We start from the raw sequence: 19546 nt of genomic DNA, 5'->3' as shown, positions 1-19546 counted from the left end.
TGAAAAAGATATAAATCAACTAAGTAAATTAGGTTGAGATAAACAGCTGAGCCATTAATAGTGGAATCAATTCAAGGGTTTAAATACTGACACCACCTTGTTTTATCCGGTCTGGGAATAAAGTACAAAAGTATCTTTATTAGAAGTACAAATTCATTCAAACTCCAAAACACCTCAAATCAGAAGAATGTTAGATCATAAAACTGTTGGTTTTATTTTTTTTATTTCCCTCATCCTCGTGTCTTCTATAAATCTTGTCTTGTAAAACGTGTCCTCGTTTGATTTACAGAAATTCAGTCACTGAACATTTCAAACAGGTGAAAACTGAAAATACTCATTTCATTACAACATTCACTTGAAACACAATACATTTTTGGAGAGAAACGTGTTTCTATTAAGTTTCTGCTTCGTCTTTCACTTCTTTTTCTTCACAGACGTCTTTCTCCTGAAAAACATAATCGTTCATATATTTAAACGTCAGTTTGAGGGAAACTGTTGCTGCTGAGTATAAAAACACAATTCACTGTTTAATATCGGAAAACCTGAGGACCTCATGTTCTACTAACCAATTGTACCTGGTGGTTCTAAGGCTGAATTTAAAACTTTCTGAATTTGAAATCTTACTTTTTTAATTTCAAATGATAACAGTAAAGGAGGGTTGTTGCTCCACATGAGTAGAATGTTCCTAACGGTGTGAAAATATGTTTTAAATGTTTTATGAATATCTGTGTTTTTTTGGGGGTTGATTAGTTTTAACCAAAAGTGTCTACAGTCCTGCATCTGGAAATACAGAACAAAGGAGGACAAAGGAGGACCAAGGAAAGACATGAGCGAACGAGGAGGTGAAGCACCTGGTTTGATTCGTCCTCCCTCTCCTTCCTCCTCCTCTGCTCCATCTCCACCATGCTGTAGAAGTCGTTCTCGGCTCTGACGATCAGCTGATCAGGACTCTCCTCTCCCTCCTCCTGACCTCCTTCCTCCTCTTTGCTCTGCTCCGATCGACTCCTCTCCTTCAGACGAATCTCTCTCTGTCGAGCCTCCAGGATCTTTTCTCGCTTTGTCTCGCGCTCAAACATCTGGAAATACAGAAACACAGTGATGCCTGAGATGTTTCAGCTTGTTTCCACTTCACGGTGGAACATCTGGGATGCTCCACAGGTTGTCCTGCTACAGTAAGATCTATCATTTACAGTAAACTGTCCTGAGCTTCACTCCTTGTGGTAAGTGAAGCCGTATTTGAAGCCGTAACAGTTTCATCACTTTTTCTCCGAGGCCTCGTCCACATGGGAATTAATAAAGATGGTTCTGCATCGAGAAGAGGGAATGGATTCTGATGCAACTGTTTTTCAATATAGTGAAAGAGTAACTGTACATTTGAGTGTAGAGCACTTTTCAAAATCTAAGTTTTAAAGTGCTTTACAAGGGCAGCAAAATAAAACAGACCACAGCAACTAGGACTCACAAATATTAAAAGACATTATTAATTTAAAAGACAACATTCTTTTAGATTAATTTTTTTAAATTTCAGGTAAAATCAGGAAAGGCTCTCTGATAAAAGTATGTTCCAACAAGGGATTTAATTAATTTAATTCCACTGACTCAACTGACACTGACTCAGCTGACCCTTTAGCTTTTAATCTGGAACACACAGAAGACCTCTGCCTGAGGTTGTCTGGAACACACAGACGACCTCAGGCAGAGGATCTCATTGTACGTGACAGCTCATAAAATAATAAAAGGTCTGATATGTAGCTGGGAGAAAAGCCATGGAGACCGTAACATTTAAAATCAGTAAAATCTTTCTAAAACATCAGGGAGCCAGTGTAAAGACGCTGTTGAGTCAAGGCGTGATGAAATAAAAGTATGTAAAATCGATTAAAATTAACTTTTAGCCTTGATGTGACCCAGGGGGAGCATGAAAATAAAATTGGACCCAAAACCGACCCCTGGGGCACACCACTAAAGCGCCTCATGTAAACAAAGGAGCACACTTGGACACCACAGGCCAAAACCTCAGTGTTCCCTCTCCAAACGACAGCACTGACATTGAGTTTCTGAACATCTTCACCCTGGACGCAGTTTTCCTAAAGCTAAGATTAGGGAATTAAACATGTATCTGCAGGTGTTTCAGTGTTTCTCACAGCAGCCAGCAGATTCTTCTCGTTCTTCTGGAGCGTCGACAGTCCAGAGCAGATTTCTAGCAGCGTGGCCTCGCCCTGCTGAGAACCACACGCCACCAAACGCCCGTTATCCTGAATGCAGAGGCTGTTCAGAGCCTTGTCACACACCTAAGGACGACCAGGGACAACAAGAGCGACAACATTAACAACAAACAACAATGACATTTACTTTTTTATGGGGGAGATAAGAGCACCTTGAGACTGAGTGTGGGGTCGTTCTGTTTGAAAAGGATGTCCCAGATGTCCAAGACACCATCCATCTTTACTGTGAAGAAGACAGAGGGTCTGACTGGACTCCAGCAGGCATCTGTCAGGAACGACATCTGATATCTGAGGAAACAAAACTGGATGTTAAAATCTTGACCTAGTTTGACCCAAACTGAGCAGGAGGTAGAGTGGAGGGTCTGAGTCCTACTTGGTCCACATGATGGATGATTCCTTGATGTCCTCAGACCAGATTCTGGCCGTCCAGTCCCCCACGGTGAGGAAGTTTTTGGGAAAGAAGGGATTCCTCTGCAGGGCGTAGATGGGTCCGTGGTGACCATCGTACGTACAAACAATTTTCTCAGCCGGTGTCTTTGCCTTCCTGTTACAGGAGACGACGACACCCTGCTCTGTCCCCACCATGAACTTAGTGGGCTGCAGAGACATAGGACAGAGTAACAAAGACAGAAACACAGGGTCTGAGATTAAACTGCTAAAACTAATTTTAATCTGTTGAACTACTTTAATGCAACGTTTCATCAATTATGTTTTGAATCTCGTTTTTTTTAAAGATCTCTGTTTCTTTTAAGTTATAAGGGCTTTCTCTTTTTTTCAAATGTTTTCTGGGTGTTGGTAGAACCAAGAAAATCTATGTTATCCATTATTGTGTTTCCGTCTGCATTGATCTTTCTTTATTTTTGGAATATTTACATTTACAAAACATTTATTGAATTTGTTTACCATTTTATTTACATCTTAAATGTCTGAATTGTCTTTAATTATATTGCATTAATAAGTTATTCCTCTACTTTCTGCTAATGAATCGTATGAGATGACAGCTGCTTTTGATTGCTCTGCCCTCCTTGGTAATGTGTGACAAATAGATATTGCATCCCTTTGAATCTTTATGTTCTCACTGGGCAGAAATCCCATCACTTTCTCAATGAGATCTACAACTATTAACTCACAGCCAAAGGGGGGCTGGAGCTAATCCCAGTGTACAGTACATTGGTGGATCCTGGGCAGCGGCCCATCTCAGGGCCAACATACAGAGAACAACTAAACTAACTAAAAACAACCATTCACTCTTATGTTCTTACCTAACCCTATTCTCTTTGTCCTTGGTCTGTGGGAGAAACTCCACACAGAAGGACTCCGGCTGAACCAGGATTTGAACCAAGAACCTTCTTGCTGTGAGGCAACAGTGCTAAAGGACACAGTACATGGGGGACTTGTCACATCTTGAGCTCCATGCTGGGTAGAATAACAGAAACTCACCATGGTGGCTTCAAATTCCAGTGAGATGGCTCCTAAAGCCCGATTTAGGTTCCCCTCCCTGCCCAGGTCCAGAACCAGACGCTCTGTGGGCTCGCTCAACTTGCGAACATCCCACCACAGAACCTGACGGATAGAGGAGACTTTTAGTAGAAGTCTTTTTTAAAGATTAGTTCCCTGGTCCTATTTAGGCCTCTTCAGCCTAATAGGCTAATTCAAACAATCATGAGTCTACCTGTCCGTCCGTGGAGGCAGAAAATGCATCAGTTCCAGTCTTGGACTGCAGCCAGACGATTTTGTAGACCGGGTCCCTGTGACTGTGCTCCACAGAGGAACACTCCACAGGCTGGCTGCCTCTCCGGGTGTCCCAGTAAGCTAAAACAAACACAGTCGCATCTTTATAAACCTCGTCACAGACAGAAAATAACTGTCTGTCAGTCTGGACCTGAACGTACCGATCTGCCCATTGAAGCTGCCTCCTACCAGAGTGTGTGAATCTTTGGGATTATAATCCAGACAGATAAGTGGAGATGTCGGCTTGAGTGTCATCTCTGGTCTGTTTGGGTTCTCTGAAACATACAACATCCATCTGTGAACAGACTGAAATCTGTGGTGCTTTTGAATTCAGCTGCTTTCTGACCCACCAATGTCCCAGATGTAGGAGTCCAGGCTCATGTCTTTTGAAGTTTTCTGGAACTCGAGGCAGGAGTAGGCGGCCGCCAGCTTTCTGCCGCTGTCCGGATGCCATGACAGACCAGTAATGGTACGTTTCACCTCATTAGGATCTCTGTAGGCACAAAGGAGAGGGAGTGCAATGAACAAAACAACCTCAGCGATCAATCGGTCACCGTCTGTACATCAATTTGTTGCAATGACAGTTGCACCTAAAAACATTGATGGTCTTGGCGGAGGGCGGCTCCTGAATTCCCTCCTCCTCTTCCTCGTCCTCCAGGTACTCCTGGTAGATGTCCACAGCATTGTTCTGTCTGATGCAGTGCTCCATTACCTGGACCAAACCATGACATTACATGGTGACATCATACAGTGACATCACGGCTGTAGACACGTTCCTCTCATCTGCTGACAGCCACTTTACTCACAGTGAAAGTAAATTAGAGCAAACCAAAAGTGACTCAATGTCAACTGAGGTGAACTGGGTGGATGTGGACTGATGTGGACTTGGGTGGACTGAGATAAAGTGGATGAATGTGGACTGATGTGGACTGAGGTGGACTGACGTAAAGTGGGTGGATGTGGACTGATGCAGACTGAGGTGGACTGAGGTAAAGTGGGTGGATGTGGACTGATGTGGACTGAGGTGGACTGAGGTAAAGTGGGTGGATGTGGACTGAAGGGAACTGGGTGGATGTGGACTAATGCGGACAGAGGTGGACTGAGGTAAAGTGGGTGGATGTGGACTGAGGTAAAGTGGGTGGTTGTGGACTGATGCAGACTCAGGTGGACTGAGGTAAAGTGGGTGGATATGGACTGAAGTGAACTGGGTAGATGTGGACTGATGCAGATTGTGGTGGACTGAGGTAAAGTGGGTGGATGTGGACTGAGGTAAATGTGGACTGAGGTGAACTGGGTGAATGTGGACTGAGGTAAAGTGGGTGGATGTGGACTGAGTGAACTGGGTGGATGTGGATCTTACACTGGCCAGCTGCAGGACGCTGTTGATGTAGCTCTCGTCTTTTTCCACCTTCTTCCTGAAACGGATGGTTTGCTCCATCTCCTCAGGGTTGACATCTTTGGGCCACCCCCCCTCCACATGGTTAATCCCACAGCTGTTGGACTCAAAGCGCTCCGTGTTCACCTGTAGAATTTTACTATTTAATACAGAGGTAATCTATCACCTGTCATTTCAAGGACATTAATTAATTTCTCCAGGGTTTGACCAGCCATGTCCAGTCACTATTGGTGTTTCCCAGGGCTCTGTCCTGGGGCCCCTTCTGTTTATAATCTACTTACTTCTTCTTGGCATATCTTCTGTAAATTTAACATTAATTTACATTGCTATGTGGATGACACCCAGCCCTACCTGTCCTACCTGTCCAAACCTACTCCATCCTCCTGCCTACCTCCCTCACTTTCTGAAACTCAACAGTGATAAAACCGAGGTTCTCCTTATTGGCACCAAATCCACCTGAACAAATCAGACAGTTTTTCAGACAGGTGTCTGTCACACAGTGTGTCACACAGTGAGTCTCACCTGGTGCTCGGACATGTCGCGGCCCACCTGCTGGGCCTGTTCTCTGGGGGTTTTCAGGATGAACTCCTGACCCAGACTCGGCTCCGGGAGCACGTCCACCAGCAGCTCAGCAGGCCGGTCCGAGAACAGACACTGGCGGCCGAGCTCCCCGCGGAGCTTCGTGTAGACGTGGACGATCTCCATGGAACCTCCGGTACCGTTCTACCGTTCCACTGTTCCACCGTGACCCGCGGGAATGCTATGCTCCGTTTCTATAGTAACGGTGTTGAAAAGTCGAGGTGCGTTCAGGACTCACTGTAACGCTCCGTTCAAGATGTGGAAATACAACTCAACTAATGAAATAGCTTTAATATACATGAAGGTTTTATATAAATAGCAACAAACATACTGTAGCATCCGTACATGTTAGGCTCCGTTAGTAACATGTACATAGAATATAAATGAAGTACATGCGTAAAGAAAATGTCACATTTGGGAAAAGCCCGACTGGAAGGTGCTGTGGTCTTGTTCACGTGGTGATTTCACATGTCAGTGACAGAAGTATAAAGTCACAATGATTCATTCATTCATGAGCTGAATTATATTATGATAAAACACTGTTCGTCTTCCGCATGTGTCACAGCATTGTGTAATGCGACATCTAGCGGTGATACGGTACAAGTGTGAAGACCGGAATCGCCTTAATATTTAAAGTTTCGAGCCACTGTAAACGCACCATTTCCCCCTCCTCTGTAACCCGGAACAACAACAGTTTACAAAGCGACCTCATGTGTTTGATCTATCTCACTGTATGAAGTCAGAGTGTGTTTGTCAGTAGTCTGTGTTATGATAATAGTTACAACCTAGACAGACGTAGATAGAACCAGTGTTTCTCTATGGCTTCACGTCTGAGAGCTGACATGGCTGATCATCAACCTCTGATTCTGGATGGTGGACTAGCGACTGAACTGGAAGCACAAGGAATACATTTACAGGTACAGCTTACTGCTCCATACATAAACACTCTTGCCTCCCAGCCAGCAGGGATTTCACATGATCTTATTATGCAGGTAGGCTGCACTGCACAGTTTCATGTTTGTAACCAGCTGTTTTTATGTTATTAGGCCAAAATATCTCTATGCATTTTAGTACCCTTACGTCAGATATAGCTACATCTTTATAAATTCAAATGTGGGATTATGCACTTTGTATTCCTGCTGAGATGACCAAGTAAACACTGCCGGAACTAACTCAACACAATGAGATAGCATAAAGCTGTGTTTCAATGGTAAAAGTCAATTTGAAATAGTAGAATGACATTTTTAAAAGAACTATTAGGAAAATTCTCTCAAGTGTAAATGGCAATACCACAATCTGATGGTGAAGCATTAGAAGTAAATGTTAAAAGTAAAACTTCTAAAATCTAAATGAAATGTGTAAATATTGATAGGAAAATGTAGCTGAGCTGTAGAGTAACAGTAAAAGTACTCACTATGCAGCCAAAATGGCTCTGTCAGTGTTTTATTATTGCATAATATGGGTTATTAATATTGTTGGTGCAGCAACATGTATGCTGCTTTTTATTGTTTTTTCCTGCAGTACAACTAATATTACTCTGCAAAGCAACTACAGCTGCTGAAATTTGTTTAATGGAGACAAGATATAAAGTAATACAAATTTGAAATGTCAAGTATGATGCTGAGCTACTTATTCTTTATTTAACTTCAATAATCAAGTAAATATAGAGTAGTTACGTTTCACCTCTCTGAAAGATTTTTGTTTGTCAAGTCTTTGTCATTCTCTGCTCATAAAGAAGAGCCTTCACCTTCACTCAGGAGCAAAATTCTGTCTTAAAATTTAAAAGAAATATGACATTTGTTGTGATAATTATTGATATTGACTGATATGAACAGTTTTATCTTGATATAATTTTTGGCCATATCGTCCAGTACTATAAGCCAAGACATCCAACTTTGTATAGAAAAAAAGGGATTAATAGTTTTATATCATCAGTGTTTTAAGATATAGACTGATGCTTCTTGTGTGTCTCACACATAGGGAGATCCTTTGTGGAGTGCCAGACTGTTGCACACTAATCCCCAGGCCATAAGAGAGGCTCATTACAGGTGGGTCCACGGGAAGTAGTCTGGTAGCAGAGTCAGTAGAATAGAGGGGAAGAAATGAATAATCAGCTGCAGAAACCATGTGTTTTTTATTTTTATTTTACCACAGTTTCCTCCGCAGTGGAGCTGATGTTATCACCACAGCCACATACCAGGCAAGTATCACAGGGTTCATCACTCACATGGACGTGAGCTCTGAATGTGCCAGAGAGCTGTTGATGTCTGGTGTTCACCTGGCCAAAGAGTCAGTGAAGAGATTTGTCTCTGAGAGCCGTGCAACAGGTACAGACGCAGACACTGATATCCTCTGAGCTGAGTGGACCCAGTGTGTCTTTGTGCTATTTGAATGTTGTGATTTGTTTATCTCTTAAGAGCAAAAATGTCCCCTGGTGGCCGGCTCTGTTGGACCATACGGGGCTTTTCTGCACAATGGTTCAGAGTACACTGGGGCGTATGCAGAGAAGATGAGTATTGAGGTGAGTGGTTCTTCTTACTGTGCTCATACTGGTTCATTTAAAGTCATTATGGATGCTGTGTGAAGTTGACTCATACAGAGCTTGAATGGCACCTACACTAGTGCATAACTCCACCTTCACATGATTGTCTAGTTCTTATAGTAGAAATAAAAGAAAAGAGAAATGGTCTGATAACCTACGTGATTTATTTGTCACAAAGCATGGTTAAAGAAAGTGAAACAAAATTCCTGGATCTGCGCTTTAATCCGCATCTGCACCAAAATGTAATGTGTTTGAAAAAGACTACATTTATAAACTTCCTGTAGGTACTGAATCGAGTTCAGGTAGTTTAAAGGTGACACAATAGGTGGATGGATGAATGGATGGATGCATTTTTTAGATAATAAACAACATAAATATGAATAAATTAAATAGTAAAATATACAGGAAGTTACCTTCATAAATGATGTCAACAAAGCATCTGAAGACACATTTCTCTCACATATGTCACCACCAAACGTTAGGGGCCATTAGGAACTAGTTAACTTCAAAAACATAAAGTGAGCTAGGGTGCATAATAGACAGACATAAAACAAAGGGTAGAAATACATTCCTAAACAATTGGCACAATCAATTTAAACAAACATACTGGTGCATAGCAACATGTTCTCAAACAAAGGGATTTACTTGGATACAGCCACACCTTAAATAACCTCCCCTTCAAAACTCCTCCCCTTGCCCAGACCCTGACCTCACACAATGGGCCTAATTCTTGCTTGAGATTCATTAACAGGGTTCCTCCCAGGCCCCTTCCACCATGTTTCGTGGAAATTTGTTCAGTATTTTTGCATAATCCTGCTCACAATTAGAAAATGCACAAGGATGAAACATGAAACATAACCTCTTTGCTAGAGGTGACTGTAACTTGATAATGGTGTAATTCGCTTGATTTTCAGAATCTCAGGTTTGTCTTTTCTCCCCAAAGGAACTTAAAGTATGGCATCGGCCACAGATTGGTTGCCTAGCAGCAGCAGGCGCTGACCTCATTGCTTTTGAGACAATCCCAAGTATCAAAGAGGCAGAGGCTCTGGTGGAGCTGCTGAGAGAGTTTCCCAACACCAAAGCCTGGCTCTCCTTCTCCTGTAAGGTAACCATTGTACATGAAGAGTATAAAGTTAATGTTGATCCATTAGTGTTTTAAAGTGACTCACAGTCTGTACAAAAACTGTCAGGATGGGAGGTGTATATCAGACGGCAGCCTGTTCACAGACGCAGTGAAGATTGCTAACACATCAACACAACTGGTCGCTGTAGGAGTCAACTGCTGCTCTCCAGCACTGGTGGAGCAGCTGCTGGACTCTGCAGGCTCCCTGCTGAGCCCAGATATGAGCTGGGTGGTGTACCCCAACAGTGGAGAGGAGTGGGACACTGAGCAGGGGTGAGTCCGAAGTCATGAGCTGTGTCTCAATTCAGGGGCTGCATTTAAAGACTGATTACGTCTCAGCGGCAAGACTGTCCCATTTTAAAGGCTCCTTCAAATGCAGCTGAGAAATGAATCCTTCCATCCACGAGAAATAAAGGATCCTTCCCGGCCCAACCTATCCCAGGATTCATTGGGCTTCAGTGACAAACCCTTTTCAAAGAGGTAATGGCACTGGCAAGCAACGATCCTGATACTCAAGCACGTTAGCATCAGGCTTCATCTCACCTGAACAGTTAACAGTACACGTGTTAAAAAAACAAGGGGCATTAAAATGATTTCGTAGTGTTCAACTCCAGCTCTGTTGCTAGGCAACCACAATCTTTTTCTGTAGACCAGACCGTCTCATTTCAGTGGGGACCCTGAAGGAGGCAGTGTTTTTAGGCCAAGTAGACACATCCCCGAAGGATGCAGCCCCTGAATTTGAACAGCTATGGAGTTTTAATAATAAAGTCACAGCTTTAACAGCCTCTGTATTTTTATCAACAGATGTGACATGATGTCAAAATTGGGCTCTTGTGTAAAGGCAATGTTTTCCTCACCACCATAGTAGCTAATTACCCCTGTATCAGTCATTCTGCGTTTTAACATTTCAGCTATTGATTGAAAACAGATCCCGAACTAAGAATCTCATTCCATTTGGTGAATAAGAGACTGAAAATCTTTCCCTGAAAATAATACAGCATCTTACAACAGGATAGTCAGGAAATCCATTAAAGGAAACTTGAGATACAAAGATGTTGTTAGTGAGGCTGCTCTCTGATCTTGTTTACTAATTTGAACTCATTTTAACCCAAACATGCTCTTTGCAGCTACATATTCAGGAAAATACTGAATAAAATATTTCATGATTCTCTGTATCAGAATATAGTTAAAATCAAATGATCAGAAATCTAATTTAACTGAGCCCTGTGACTTTCCAATGAGAAATCCTACATATCGTTCAGATTTCTTTCAGTCTGTCCTTCGATTTTCTCGACAAACTTCCATCCAATCAACTAAACTTACTGGGTGTGTTACCAGAAAGGTTTTTTTTTTAAATACTAAACAAAATTGAAAATACAGACTTGAGGCAGAGACGTCTCAGAATGTTGATTTGTGAGTTTGTGAATAGCAGCCATTTTCCTTAGACTTTATTAAACAATGCCACACACTAACAGACACATATTCACAAACCACAATTTGCCTCATAGGGCTCAACAATCTGTACAAGGTGCGACATCCTCCTGTCTTAAACGCTCGACTAGGGTGAAGAAAAACTTTCATTTACTATTTGTCTTTTCCAATGTGCACAGAGGCACACAACAACATCCGTTTCTTTTTTCCTACAAAGGTGGATGACTCCAGGAAAAACATCAGCATCAATACTTGAACTCAGTCATACATGGATGAAGCAAGGTGCCTTTTTGATAGGTAAGAAGAACTGTTTTCTCTTCTCTTTTGTCTTTTTCATCAGTCTTTTACTCTGAAGAGCTTCTCTCTCTCTCTGTCTGTCCATTAGGAGGCTGCTGCCGTATTGGTCCTGCTCACATTAAAGAGTTACGACAACAGTTAAAAGGAAGTTGTACCTCTGCCGCCTCTGCAGTGTGACTGGACTGAAACTGTAACAGTGATTGTGACAAAGAAGTCTGTCCTGGGAGTTTGTAAAAATCTTAATTTATTGTAAAATAAATTAAATATACCACTACATCAAAACCATGTGGGTACACGATGACATCCGTATTGGGTCAAAGTCAAAGACAAAGACCTTCTTGGTAAAAGTGTAAGAATAAATTAAATCTGTACATAAACAGAAAAAATCAAACCATGTAGTCGTTCACATTTTGTTTTAGAGTCCGTGAAGGATTCCACCATCACTTCTGTACAGATCCTGTCTTTTAAAAACTGGAAGGGTCTATGCAACTGTCTCACTGAAGGTTTCACTAAGCACAACAGCTGCTTGAACAACACTTGGGACTGGATGGCATTTCCACTGAACTAACCACTGTACGTCAGGCACAAAACAAGCCCACTCACTGTACCTCTACTATGGAATATGGAGGGATGATCTTTGATCTGAATTTACAGCAAAATATGTCATTGCCATGTTTCCTAAGACAGCATGAGTTGAATATAATGTACTCTAATACAGTATCCAAGCGGTGAGGTACAGACGATGTGATAGAAACATAACTAAACACAAAGAAATGGGTTTGATAAAATTAAAATAATCCTGTAGTGTAACTGTCACATGGGAATGTAAATACACGGGTGGACAAAATAAAAGAAACACCTTCCAGTGCTGTAGAAGTGTTGATTCACTGATCTTCATTTTTAAGGGTTCAATGTTTGGTTCAGGAGATATCTACTGTCTCTCTTTAACAGTGAAGTATTCTTCTGTTTGCAATGTGTCACAAGGATTTTAAAGAAAGACTGCACTATTTGAAACTGATGCTCAAGCAATCCAGACAGCAACCATCTGTCCTCCATGGGCCTGCAAGGTCTTCCTCCGCCCTCGAAAGTCAGACAGTAATAGCTCACGTGTGTAGCTGATTGTGTAACTGTGACTTGTATATGGTTGCTGGTGCATCAGCTCCAAGTTTACAGCCCCTCACCAACACTACCTTCCACAGAATATTAAATTCAATGCAAATTATGTTACAGCCTCAAACTGACAGTTGAGTTGAATCTAAATCTAAAGTTAATATTAAAAGAAATGCTTGTGTATCCAGAGCTCATGCCTCTGTACACAGAACTCTATTATTGCTCAGATATGTCAAACGTTAATTCATTATAATGAACATATACAGTGTCGTTTATTTTGCCATTATGCTGGGGGGGGGGGGATACCCGCAAAAGCATTAACTGTATTAATCCACTGCTTAAAAATTGTTCTTCTTCTACTTCTGTTTAAATATAGTTTGATTAAAAACTACAAGGCCCAGTTGTGGTAGGACATTAAGTTTTGAAACCATATATTAGTGGTGCATTTTTTAAGATTTACATCTTCAGTATGAACTTATGGGTTTGGAGATAAGTGCCACAAACAGGGTAGAGAAGCCAGAACATACAGACCGATGGACTGATATTGTTTTGGTCATATATTGACGATAAAATACAGAACAACTCCAGACTTTTTCTGTAACTGTATATTAAGGCTACTGAATTGTTTTATAATGTCTGTTATTTCGTCCTCCCCTGTATGTCCCGCTGAACCTTTTCAGTCCGTGATGTCTTCTTGGAGGTCGCTGTCAGGGGAGCTCTTCCGTCTGTACTCTGTGGTGTTGGACAGGCGTTTCCAGCTGGTGTCTTTCTGACTTCCCATACTGTGCGAGCGTCCCAGGTGGGCCAGGCGTTTACTCGGCGTCCTCTCCTCCGTGTCCTCTGAGGCGTGTCCGTGGGCCCGCTCCGTGCTGGAGTGGTGGAAGTCGTGGCGCAGGTTCTCCAGATTCATTGTCCAGGGGCCGAGCTTCTGCCAGTTCACCCTCTGGAACGCCATGATGCAGTGCAGGTTGCCGCCCACCTGCGAGCCAGGGAGAGTCTATTAGTTCTATCCCACATGTGTTTACTTAAAGAACAACATTGAAAACAACAGATGTGAGGGGAGGAACCTTTTTGGTTTTGCGCTGCTGGATCCCCCTCTCTGTGTGACGAATGTCCAGGTATTCTGGGTTCTGTGTGTTGAGGTCAGTCACAATGTCCAGCCACCTGAAAAGAGTGGTTTCATGTTACAGAGCGTAACGGTGAACGCCCACTTTGCTCCGCCAACATGATTTTAGTGGTTGTGGTAGACATTTCCATGGTAACAGCTAGCTCTACCGATAAGAGACGTCACTTTTACACTTGAGGATTGTGGGTAGTGTAGTACTTCTCCTTGACATTGTGAATAAAACAGTTGATATTATACAGATGTTTGGCTTCTACAGGATTTTATAACATCGTTTCACAATCTCATAGCTTGTGGTAAGTCTACCTTGGATGGTTACAATATTAGGGCTGGTAATCAGAATCTGTTTTCAGAAAATAAATGGGATTTTTATTTCCAGAACCACACTGCTGAGCTCTGTTCAACTCAACAACAGTGCTGATCAACTTTAGCAGAGACTGAGGAGAAACAGAGCTTACTTTTTACAATGAATAGCTGGGTGTTTCCTGCTGGGCTCTCCGATGAGGATCCAGTGCTCCATTTCATTTGTGGGTTGAGGGCCCCTTTGCACAGCAGAGAACAACTTGTCTGTTTATAAACTGTTATTTATACAGTGTTTATACACTCAAACAAATATATAACATCAAATTCAAGACCTTTCCAGGCCGATAGGTTGAGACACAGATCAAGGTTAATAAGAACATGCAGAGCAAAGCCAATCCAAGGAGAGAGAGGCTTGACTGTGAGAACATTTCTCAATTGTGTTGACAGCAGATCTAGTGGTCTCCTGCACACATGCAGACAGCCGCACGTAGTGAAAACGTGACGTAAAAAACTTCTATTTTTGTAAGCACTTTCAATGACCAATGTCTATTCATTTCCATTTTCATAAACATTCCAGGTCTGGTTTTTTCAGTCTTTTTTCTGTAACCTTGGAGCCATCAGAAGAGAACTGGGTACACGAGCGGTGCACAGACAAAGCATGAAGGTTGCCACCCACTTCAAAGCGAGGGGCAAATCAGTCTTGTATGAGAGAAATGACATATCTGCAAACTCAATATGCTCAGAGGAAGAACTGCATAGGTCCTCAAGCAGACAAATCCCCTGAGGGGATGCTGCATTTAATCACTAACCTCAGCCGGCTGACACTCTTAACAACCCATATAGCCATATAGAACACTCATAGCCAACATGACAGGCAGATATGGCTACCATAAACCACTGTGTCCCTGTCTGGAACATCAGACAGAATAAGCTACAGCTGTGTGTGTGCCACCACCTTGGACACCATCCCTCAGCCCAAGGAGAGCGCTGCGCAGTGAGACAGTCGGAAATGAATCTAATGCTCCCAGACACATTGCCTGATGTATCTGGAGCGGGATGACAGAGCTCAGCGAACAAGGGGTACCAGCTTAAGCTCGATAAATCTTATCAAGCTGCGAAGCACAGAACCTGCAGTTCTTGGATGGGAGGGTTGTGGGTCCGCCTACATCGTGTTTATGGGGCACGGCTGGATGAGTGGGCAGAGTTGGTTCCATAGGTGGGGAATTGACCAAACCAGTCCTCTCAGCTTCATCCAAATCCAAAAATTGTCCATTTGAGACATGGGTAGACGGCAGCTTGTTCTATGTTGGGGTCAACTCCGAAAAAAAGTCGGGGAACATGGGCAAGAGGTTCTTTACCAATGTCGGCTCAGGAGGAAAAGGCCACAACACGACCAATTTGTCAGCTGCACGGCAGCATTGAGAGTACAACAATGTGTCATTTTGGCTAACTAACACAGTAGCAGCAGTATACTGGTCCAACGTCTCCTGGTCATCCTCTGACAAACCGTGAATATACAGACGGATGTCCAGCATGTAATCATCTTCATGATGAGCAGCTAGCTCAGGTTGTGGTTGGGTATCGCTCACCATGGAATCAAGCTCAAGCTTAAATAACCCCTCGACAAACTTGAGCTAACTTCGATCTGGAAGTAGCTATTGTTGACAGATGTATATAAGTGCAGGTGGGGCCTCAACACTATCATAGGTCACGCAGGGGCATAATATCCCATAATAATATCCCATACTTTGTGTGGTACTAAGTGAGGGGCTAAACAACTAATTGATGATTCACAAAACTAATCAACACTCTGTAATGACAATAATCACAGAGGTGGACCTACCTGTAAGCTTTTGCTGCTTTGAGGGGTGTAGCTTCAAAGCCCACAGGGCAGAAGTAGTGGTTCTGACAGTGGTAAATGTAGGCCATGGACTCATCCTTCAGCCCTTGGGTCAGCTTCATCAATGCTCCTTCCGCTGAAAAGATTAAAGCAGTTATTACTTGTTTAAGCTCTTTATGAGCAGATATATATGGGGGGGTTGGAAGCTGTGGGACTAACCTGTTTCTCCTGCAGTCTTGTGTTTTCCATGGGGTTTGTACAGAATGTAGGAGCAACCTCGCATTCTGAAGTTTTCGTTGATTTGTCTGAACCACCTGTAAGATCAAGTGCATTGATTAAGGAGTTGGGTATGTTTCCTGAGATGGAGTGAATATTTTAAAAGGCCAAACGAGATGTTTGTGTACCGCATTAGAGTAGCGTTTCCGGTGAAAGGACCAAACTTTATTTCTTCAAAAGGCGGCTGAAAGCCAAGAATATGCAGAGCCTCCTCCTGAGAGATGGGTGGGAGACTAGCAACACAAATAAAAGGTGCACATATTAGTAAGCGACTGCAACTTCAGTGCAACAGAAAAAATGCAAATCACCTCACATGATACCATTTGAAAAGGAAACTGGTCCAGAACAATAGAACAGAACAACCGCTTTCAGATCACGCTGATCACGTCTCATCAACAGTTGATTGACGGGTCCGGCATTTTTTGACTGAAAGAGAGCAGTGTTCTGGGATCTGAGGGAACAGCCGTTTATCTGGAGCTGTAGTAACAAGTACTGGCTCATGTCCATGCTGCGTCTAATCGCCTTTTTTTCCATCATGTACACTGACAGCTGCAGAAGCTGTAAGGACGACAGTGGCCATGTCAGATTCTCAGGGAACACTGTGTTGCTGTCTCCTTCACATCCAGAGCAGGAGATTGTCTGTGCTCTTCCTGCTTTTTAACTGGTCTGATGACAACATTTTTAGAGTTGAATGTATCCAAAACAAAAGAACTGATTGCTAATATTAGAAACATGCAATCAAATTTGTTTTAATTTTTGTTTCTGTTGCATGTTAGAGACGTCATCAACACGCCTGCTCGCTGGAGAATCCTGGGGAGGATCTCCTGCTGTGAACAGGGGTTAATTAGGAAATTATCAAACGTTTTTACCAGGGGGCTGGACAGAGACACTCTGGAGAAAGTCCGGAGGCTCTAACTTGGCCATTTCTCACCTTCAAGAAGTTATCCGAAGTTTTGTGCATGTCTGAAAGAAGCTAGAGAGGGGATTACTAAACAAGAGAAGAGCGCACTATTCTGAATTATTTTTAACTCAGTTCAGTTATTCCTCGTTTTTAAATCAGTTTGTAACTGAGATTCCTTTCATCACATTTCATTTGCTGGTGTGAGTCTGACATAGTCTGACCGAGAGCCTCAGCTTTATTGATAAGTTCTGTTACAGCAGATCAAACTGAGGGATGTGACTTATTTTAATGTCAAGGAGGAAACCAATGAACACACTGTACCTACCTTACTTTGTCATGAGCTGTATTTTTACATGAAATCTGAGAGAGAACACAATGTGCAGCTCACCTTCCTGCACCCAAAGTGCTGTATAAAAAGTTCCAAACGGACACCAAAGAGGAGATTCCACATGAAGTCTTGTACTGGGGCCGACTGATGCAATACCTGAGATAATAAACAGATTCACAGAGTAAACCATTATATCACATTAACAATGTGATGCAAAATTGTCCTTTCCAGTATAAAGTCTCTAAAGAATAACGAGTGAAAACAGTGCATGTTTACCAAAATGCCTGATTAAATCAGGTTTAATATAACTCCTCTCCCTGCATTCTCCAGTACAAGTTATGGTTTCCTGCATGTGCATCTGCAATTCTTTACTGTGCATTAATTAAAAAATGTTGGAACATTACCATCTTCTGAGGTCGAGCACTTTTCGCTGTTTGATCTCCTCCATGGAGGCGTGAGGAGGGATGTCTTGCAGATTGCGGCTGGGTCTGTCTGATGACTTCATCTTCTTGGTGCTGCATTTCTTCACATTGCCTGAAATGTAGTTTGAGATTATCTCACTGACAAATTTTTTAAATTCATATCACAGACTTTAGTTATGAGATCTTTCTTACTTGTTCTTATTTTTCTCATAAGCACGGCATCGAAGTCTACTGTGTCGATCTCCCAAGCCAGAATAGGTTTGGTGTTGCCAGAGGACACTTGCTCCATTTCATAGTCCCCGTCTGATCCCACATGGGCCCCACAAGAGCTGAAGTCAACTGAGGGTTTGGTCTTCATCAGCGTGGGCCCATCATCCTGCTTGTTCTGTACATCGTCCATGGCTGTGCTCGGGGGACAATACACCGAAGCAGCCTGGTTGAGGAGAGCATAGTCTGAGCAAACTGTGTAGAACTTTTCTCTGGAGTGTGTGACCGGGCAGGTCCATGGCAGGTGGAGCTCGACGCTGGAAGCCCTCCTCGCTCTGGCGGCGTCCCGGGCCAGGGAGCTGAGCAGGCCGCGGCCCTCCTCCCCATCAGTTGTCCTCTGCTGCCCTGATGGCTCTTCTGGCCCAGACAGGTTCCCTCCTTGAACATCTGATGTATTAGGCATTGAACAGCCACTTTAAATATATGATGGGTGGGAGAAACAGCTGAAGCTGACTGTGATGCTGAAGTGAAAGCTGTCTCTTCTGGGGATGAGAAGAGAGGCATTTATAAAAACAGCACAGAGATTTAAAGGGAAGATATTGAGGAGGTGCAGTGACAACAGGGTTTCAACACACATTGATCACAATGTTATCCAAGTCACAACCCAGAATATCATTGTTTAAACTTACAGTGATGTTAGATAAGAGAAAATAAGACTGTATTAATCAAGTCATTTCTTGTTCCAGCTTGCTCTGAGGTTACAGTAACACACTATAAAATACAGACAATAAAACGATATAGAATTAAGTCGAAAAAAGTGTAGACAAAATAAAAGTATTTAATGAATTATAAGAGAAAATAAATATATGAAGTGTATTCACAGTAAATGCAGAACTAGTGTCTAATAGAATTAACAATAGAAATTAAAGCAATTAGTAAGTTACTTGAAAAACTGAACCTAAACTGGCAGTAAGTAATGATAGAAGTAATGAGGAATATTGCACATGACATGGAACATAATACGGGGGAATAGTTATCGACACAAATAGTTGTGCAGATGATAAGTTATATTGCAATTGTATTCCAGATGAATAGTTATATTGCAGATGAGTAGTAATATTGCAGAGTTGGTATGGGAGTCTCTGACTATCAGTGGTCCTCCCTGCAGAGGGGTGAGGTCTGTGTCGCTCGTCGGTGGCCTCAGTACCACTGACGGTGTTATGGTGTGACACCACGCACGGGGACGAGAGGCCATGATGCTAAGTAGGACAGGATCGCACAGCATTACCTCTAACCTACAATAAGTCACACAGTGAGGAAGCAGCCTGCTGCTGCTGCTGTTGTTGTTGTTATTGTTATTGAACATTAACAGACACCTCACCTGTGACGCCGCTGTGCGCTGGTCAGCCCGTGTACACACGCCCAGCTGTTACGTCTCCATCGCAGCGAGGAGCGAGGTGTCAGGACAGAAAGTGTCTGTGAGCTGGTCACACGTCAAACTCGCCTCACGTGCCTACAGCTCGGTGCACATGAACGTGGAACATGTTCAAATTCCACCATGTAAGTCCTGCACCGTCCTGCTGCTGACACCCACTTCCTGCTCCGCCTCACGGACCGTGCCATTCTGACGTCTGAGCAGGGGTGCTCTGGTGCTAGCAGATAAATATGGTAATGACACTGAAAACACTTAGCTGGAAAATAATGTGAAACACAAA

General features: G+C 42.8%; 3 protein-coding genes across 4 annotated transcripts; 1 reads left to right on the top strand and 2 right to left on the bottom strand.

The window, feature by feature from the left end:
* Positions 1-190: 190 nt before the first annotated feature.
* Positions 191-6143, bottom strand: LOC118120719 (dynein axonemal intermediate chain 2). 2 transcript variants are annotated; one of them, XM_035175933.1, is made up of 12 exons: positions 5872-6142; positions 5314-5475; positions 4544-4665; positions 4304-4446; positions 4115-4228; positions 3895-4034; positions 3663-3785; positions 2596-2819; positions 2375-2510; positions 2142-2288; positions 852-1076; positions 191-445 (listed from the first exon to the last, which is right to left on the bottom strand). In XM_035175933.1, the coding sequence occupies exons 1-12, from the start codon at positions 6052-6054 to the stop codon at positions 395-397; spliced, it is 1770 nt and encodes a 589-aa protein (XP_035031824.1). In that variant the 5' UTR covers positions 6055-6142; the 3' UTR covers positions 191-394. The 2 variants fall into 2 exon arrangements, with proteins under 2 accessions (XP_035031824.1, XP_035031823.1); XM_035175932.1 differs by lacking the exon at positions 191-445 and having other exon boundaries at positions 492-1076; positions 5872-6143.
* zgc:172121 (uncharacterized protein LOC337599 homolog) lies at positions 6099-11712 on the top strand. Its single transcript, XM_035175939.2, has 8 exons — positions 6099-6845; positions 7909-7976; positions 8083-8255; positions 8346-8449; positions 9414-9575; positions 9661-9866; positions 11242-11321; positions 11410-11712. The coding sequence occupies exons 1-8, from the start codon at positions 6747-6749 to the stop codon at positions 11496-11498; spliced, it is 981 nt and encodes a 326-aa protein (XP_035031830.1). The 5' UTR covers positions 6099-6746; the 3' UTR covers positions 11499-11712.
* Positions 11543-19456, bottom strand: LOC118120720 (basic immunoglobulin-like variable motif-containing protein). The gene is made up of 10 exons (XM_035175934.2): positions 19213-19456; positions 17817-18373; positions 17607-17736; positions 17263-17358; positions 16102-16206; positions 15917-16011; positions 15701-15833; positions 14013-14096; positions 13499-13595; positions 11543-13410 (listed from the first exon to the last, which is right to left on the bottom strand). Exons 2-10 carry the CDS (start codon positions 18292-18294, stop codon positions 13108-13110), a joined length of 1521 nt encoding a protein of 506 aa, XP_035031825.1. The 5' UTR covers positions 18295-18373; positions 19213-19456; the 3' UTR covers positions 11543-13107.
* Positions 19457-19546: the final 90 nt, after the last annotated feature.

This window comes from Hippoglossus stenolepis, chromosome 14, assembly GCF_022539355.2.
Source record: "Hippoglossus stenolepis isolate QCI-W04-F060 chromosome 14, HSTE1.2, whole genome shotgun sequence".
NCBI lineage: Eukaryota > Metazoa > Chordata > Actinopteri > Pleuronectiformes > Pleuronectidae > Hippoglossus > Hippoglossus stenolepis.
The sequence above is the reverse complement of the archived record's forward strand: the minus strand, read 5'-3'. Positions and strand labels throughout refer to the sequence as shown.

What these genes read in the sequence shown, in the direction of transcription:
- LOC118120719 (XM_035175932.1), bottom strand. Translation starts at nt 6,054, where the DNA reads ATGGAGATCGTCCACGTCTACACGAAGCTCCGCGGGGAGCTCGGCCGC. An exon ending in AAGACCATCAATGTTTTTAG is followed by an intron (nt 4,447 to 4,543) that starts GTGCAACTGTCA and finishes TTGTGCCTACAG; the next exon opens with AGATCCTAATGAGGTGAAAC. An exon ending in TGGAATTTGAAGCCACCATG is followed by an intron (nt 2,820 to 3,662) that starts GTGAGTTTCTGT and finishes ATGTCTCTGCAG; the next exon opens with CCCACTAAGTTCATGGTGGG.
- zgc:172121 (XM_035175939.2), top strand. Translation starts at nt 6,747, where the DNA reads ATGGCTTCACGTCTGAGAGCTGACATGGCTGATCATCAACCTCTGATT. An exon ending in ATAAGAGAGGCTCATTACAG is followed by an intron (nt 7,977 to 8,082) that starts GTGGGTCCACGG and finishes ATTTTACCACAG; the next exon opens with TTTCCTCCGCAGTGGAGCTG. An exon ending in CTCTGAGAGCCGTGCAACAG is followed by an intron (nt 8,256 to 8,345) that starts GTACAGACGCAG and finishes TTATCTCTTAAG; the next exon opens with AGCAAAAATGTCCCCTGGTG.
- LOC118120720 (XM_035175934.2), bottom strand. Translation starts at nt 18,294, where the DNA reads ATGCCTAATACATCAGATGTTCAAGGAGGGAACCTGTCTGGGCCAGAA. An exon ending in GGAAACGCTACTCTAATGCG is followed by an intron (nt 16,012 to 16,101) that starts GTACACAAACAT and finishes TTGATCTTACAG; the next exon opens with GTGGTTCAGACAAATCAACG. An exon ending in CAAGACTGCAGGAGAAACAG is followed by an intron (nt 15,834 to 15,916) that starts GTTAGTCCCACA and finishes TAATCTTTTCAG; the next exon opens with CGGAAGGAGCATTGATGAAG.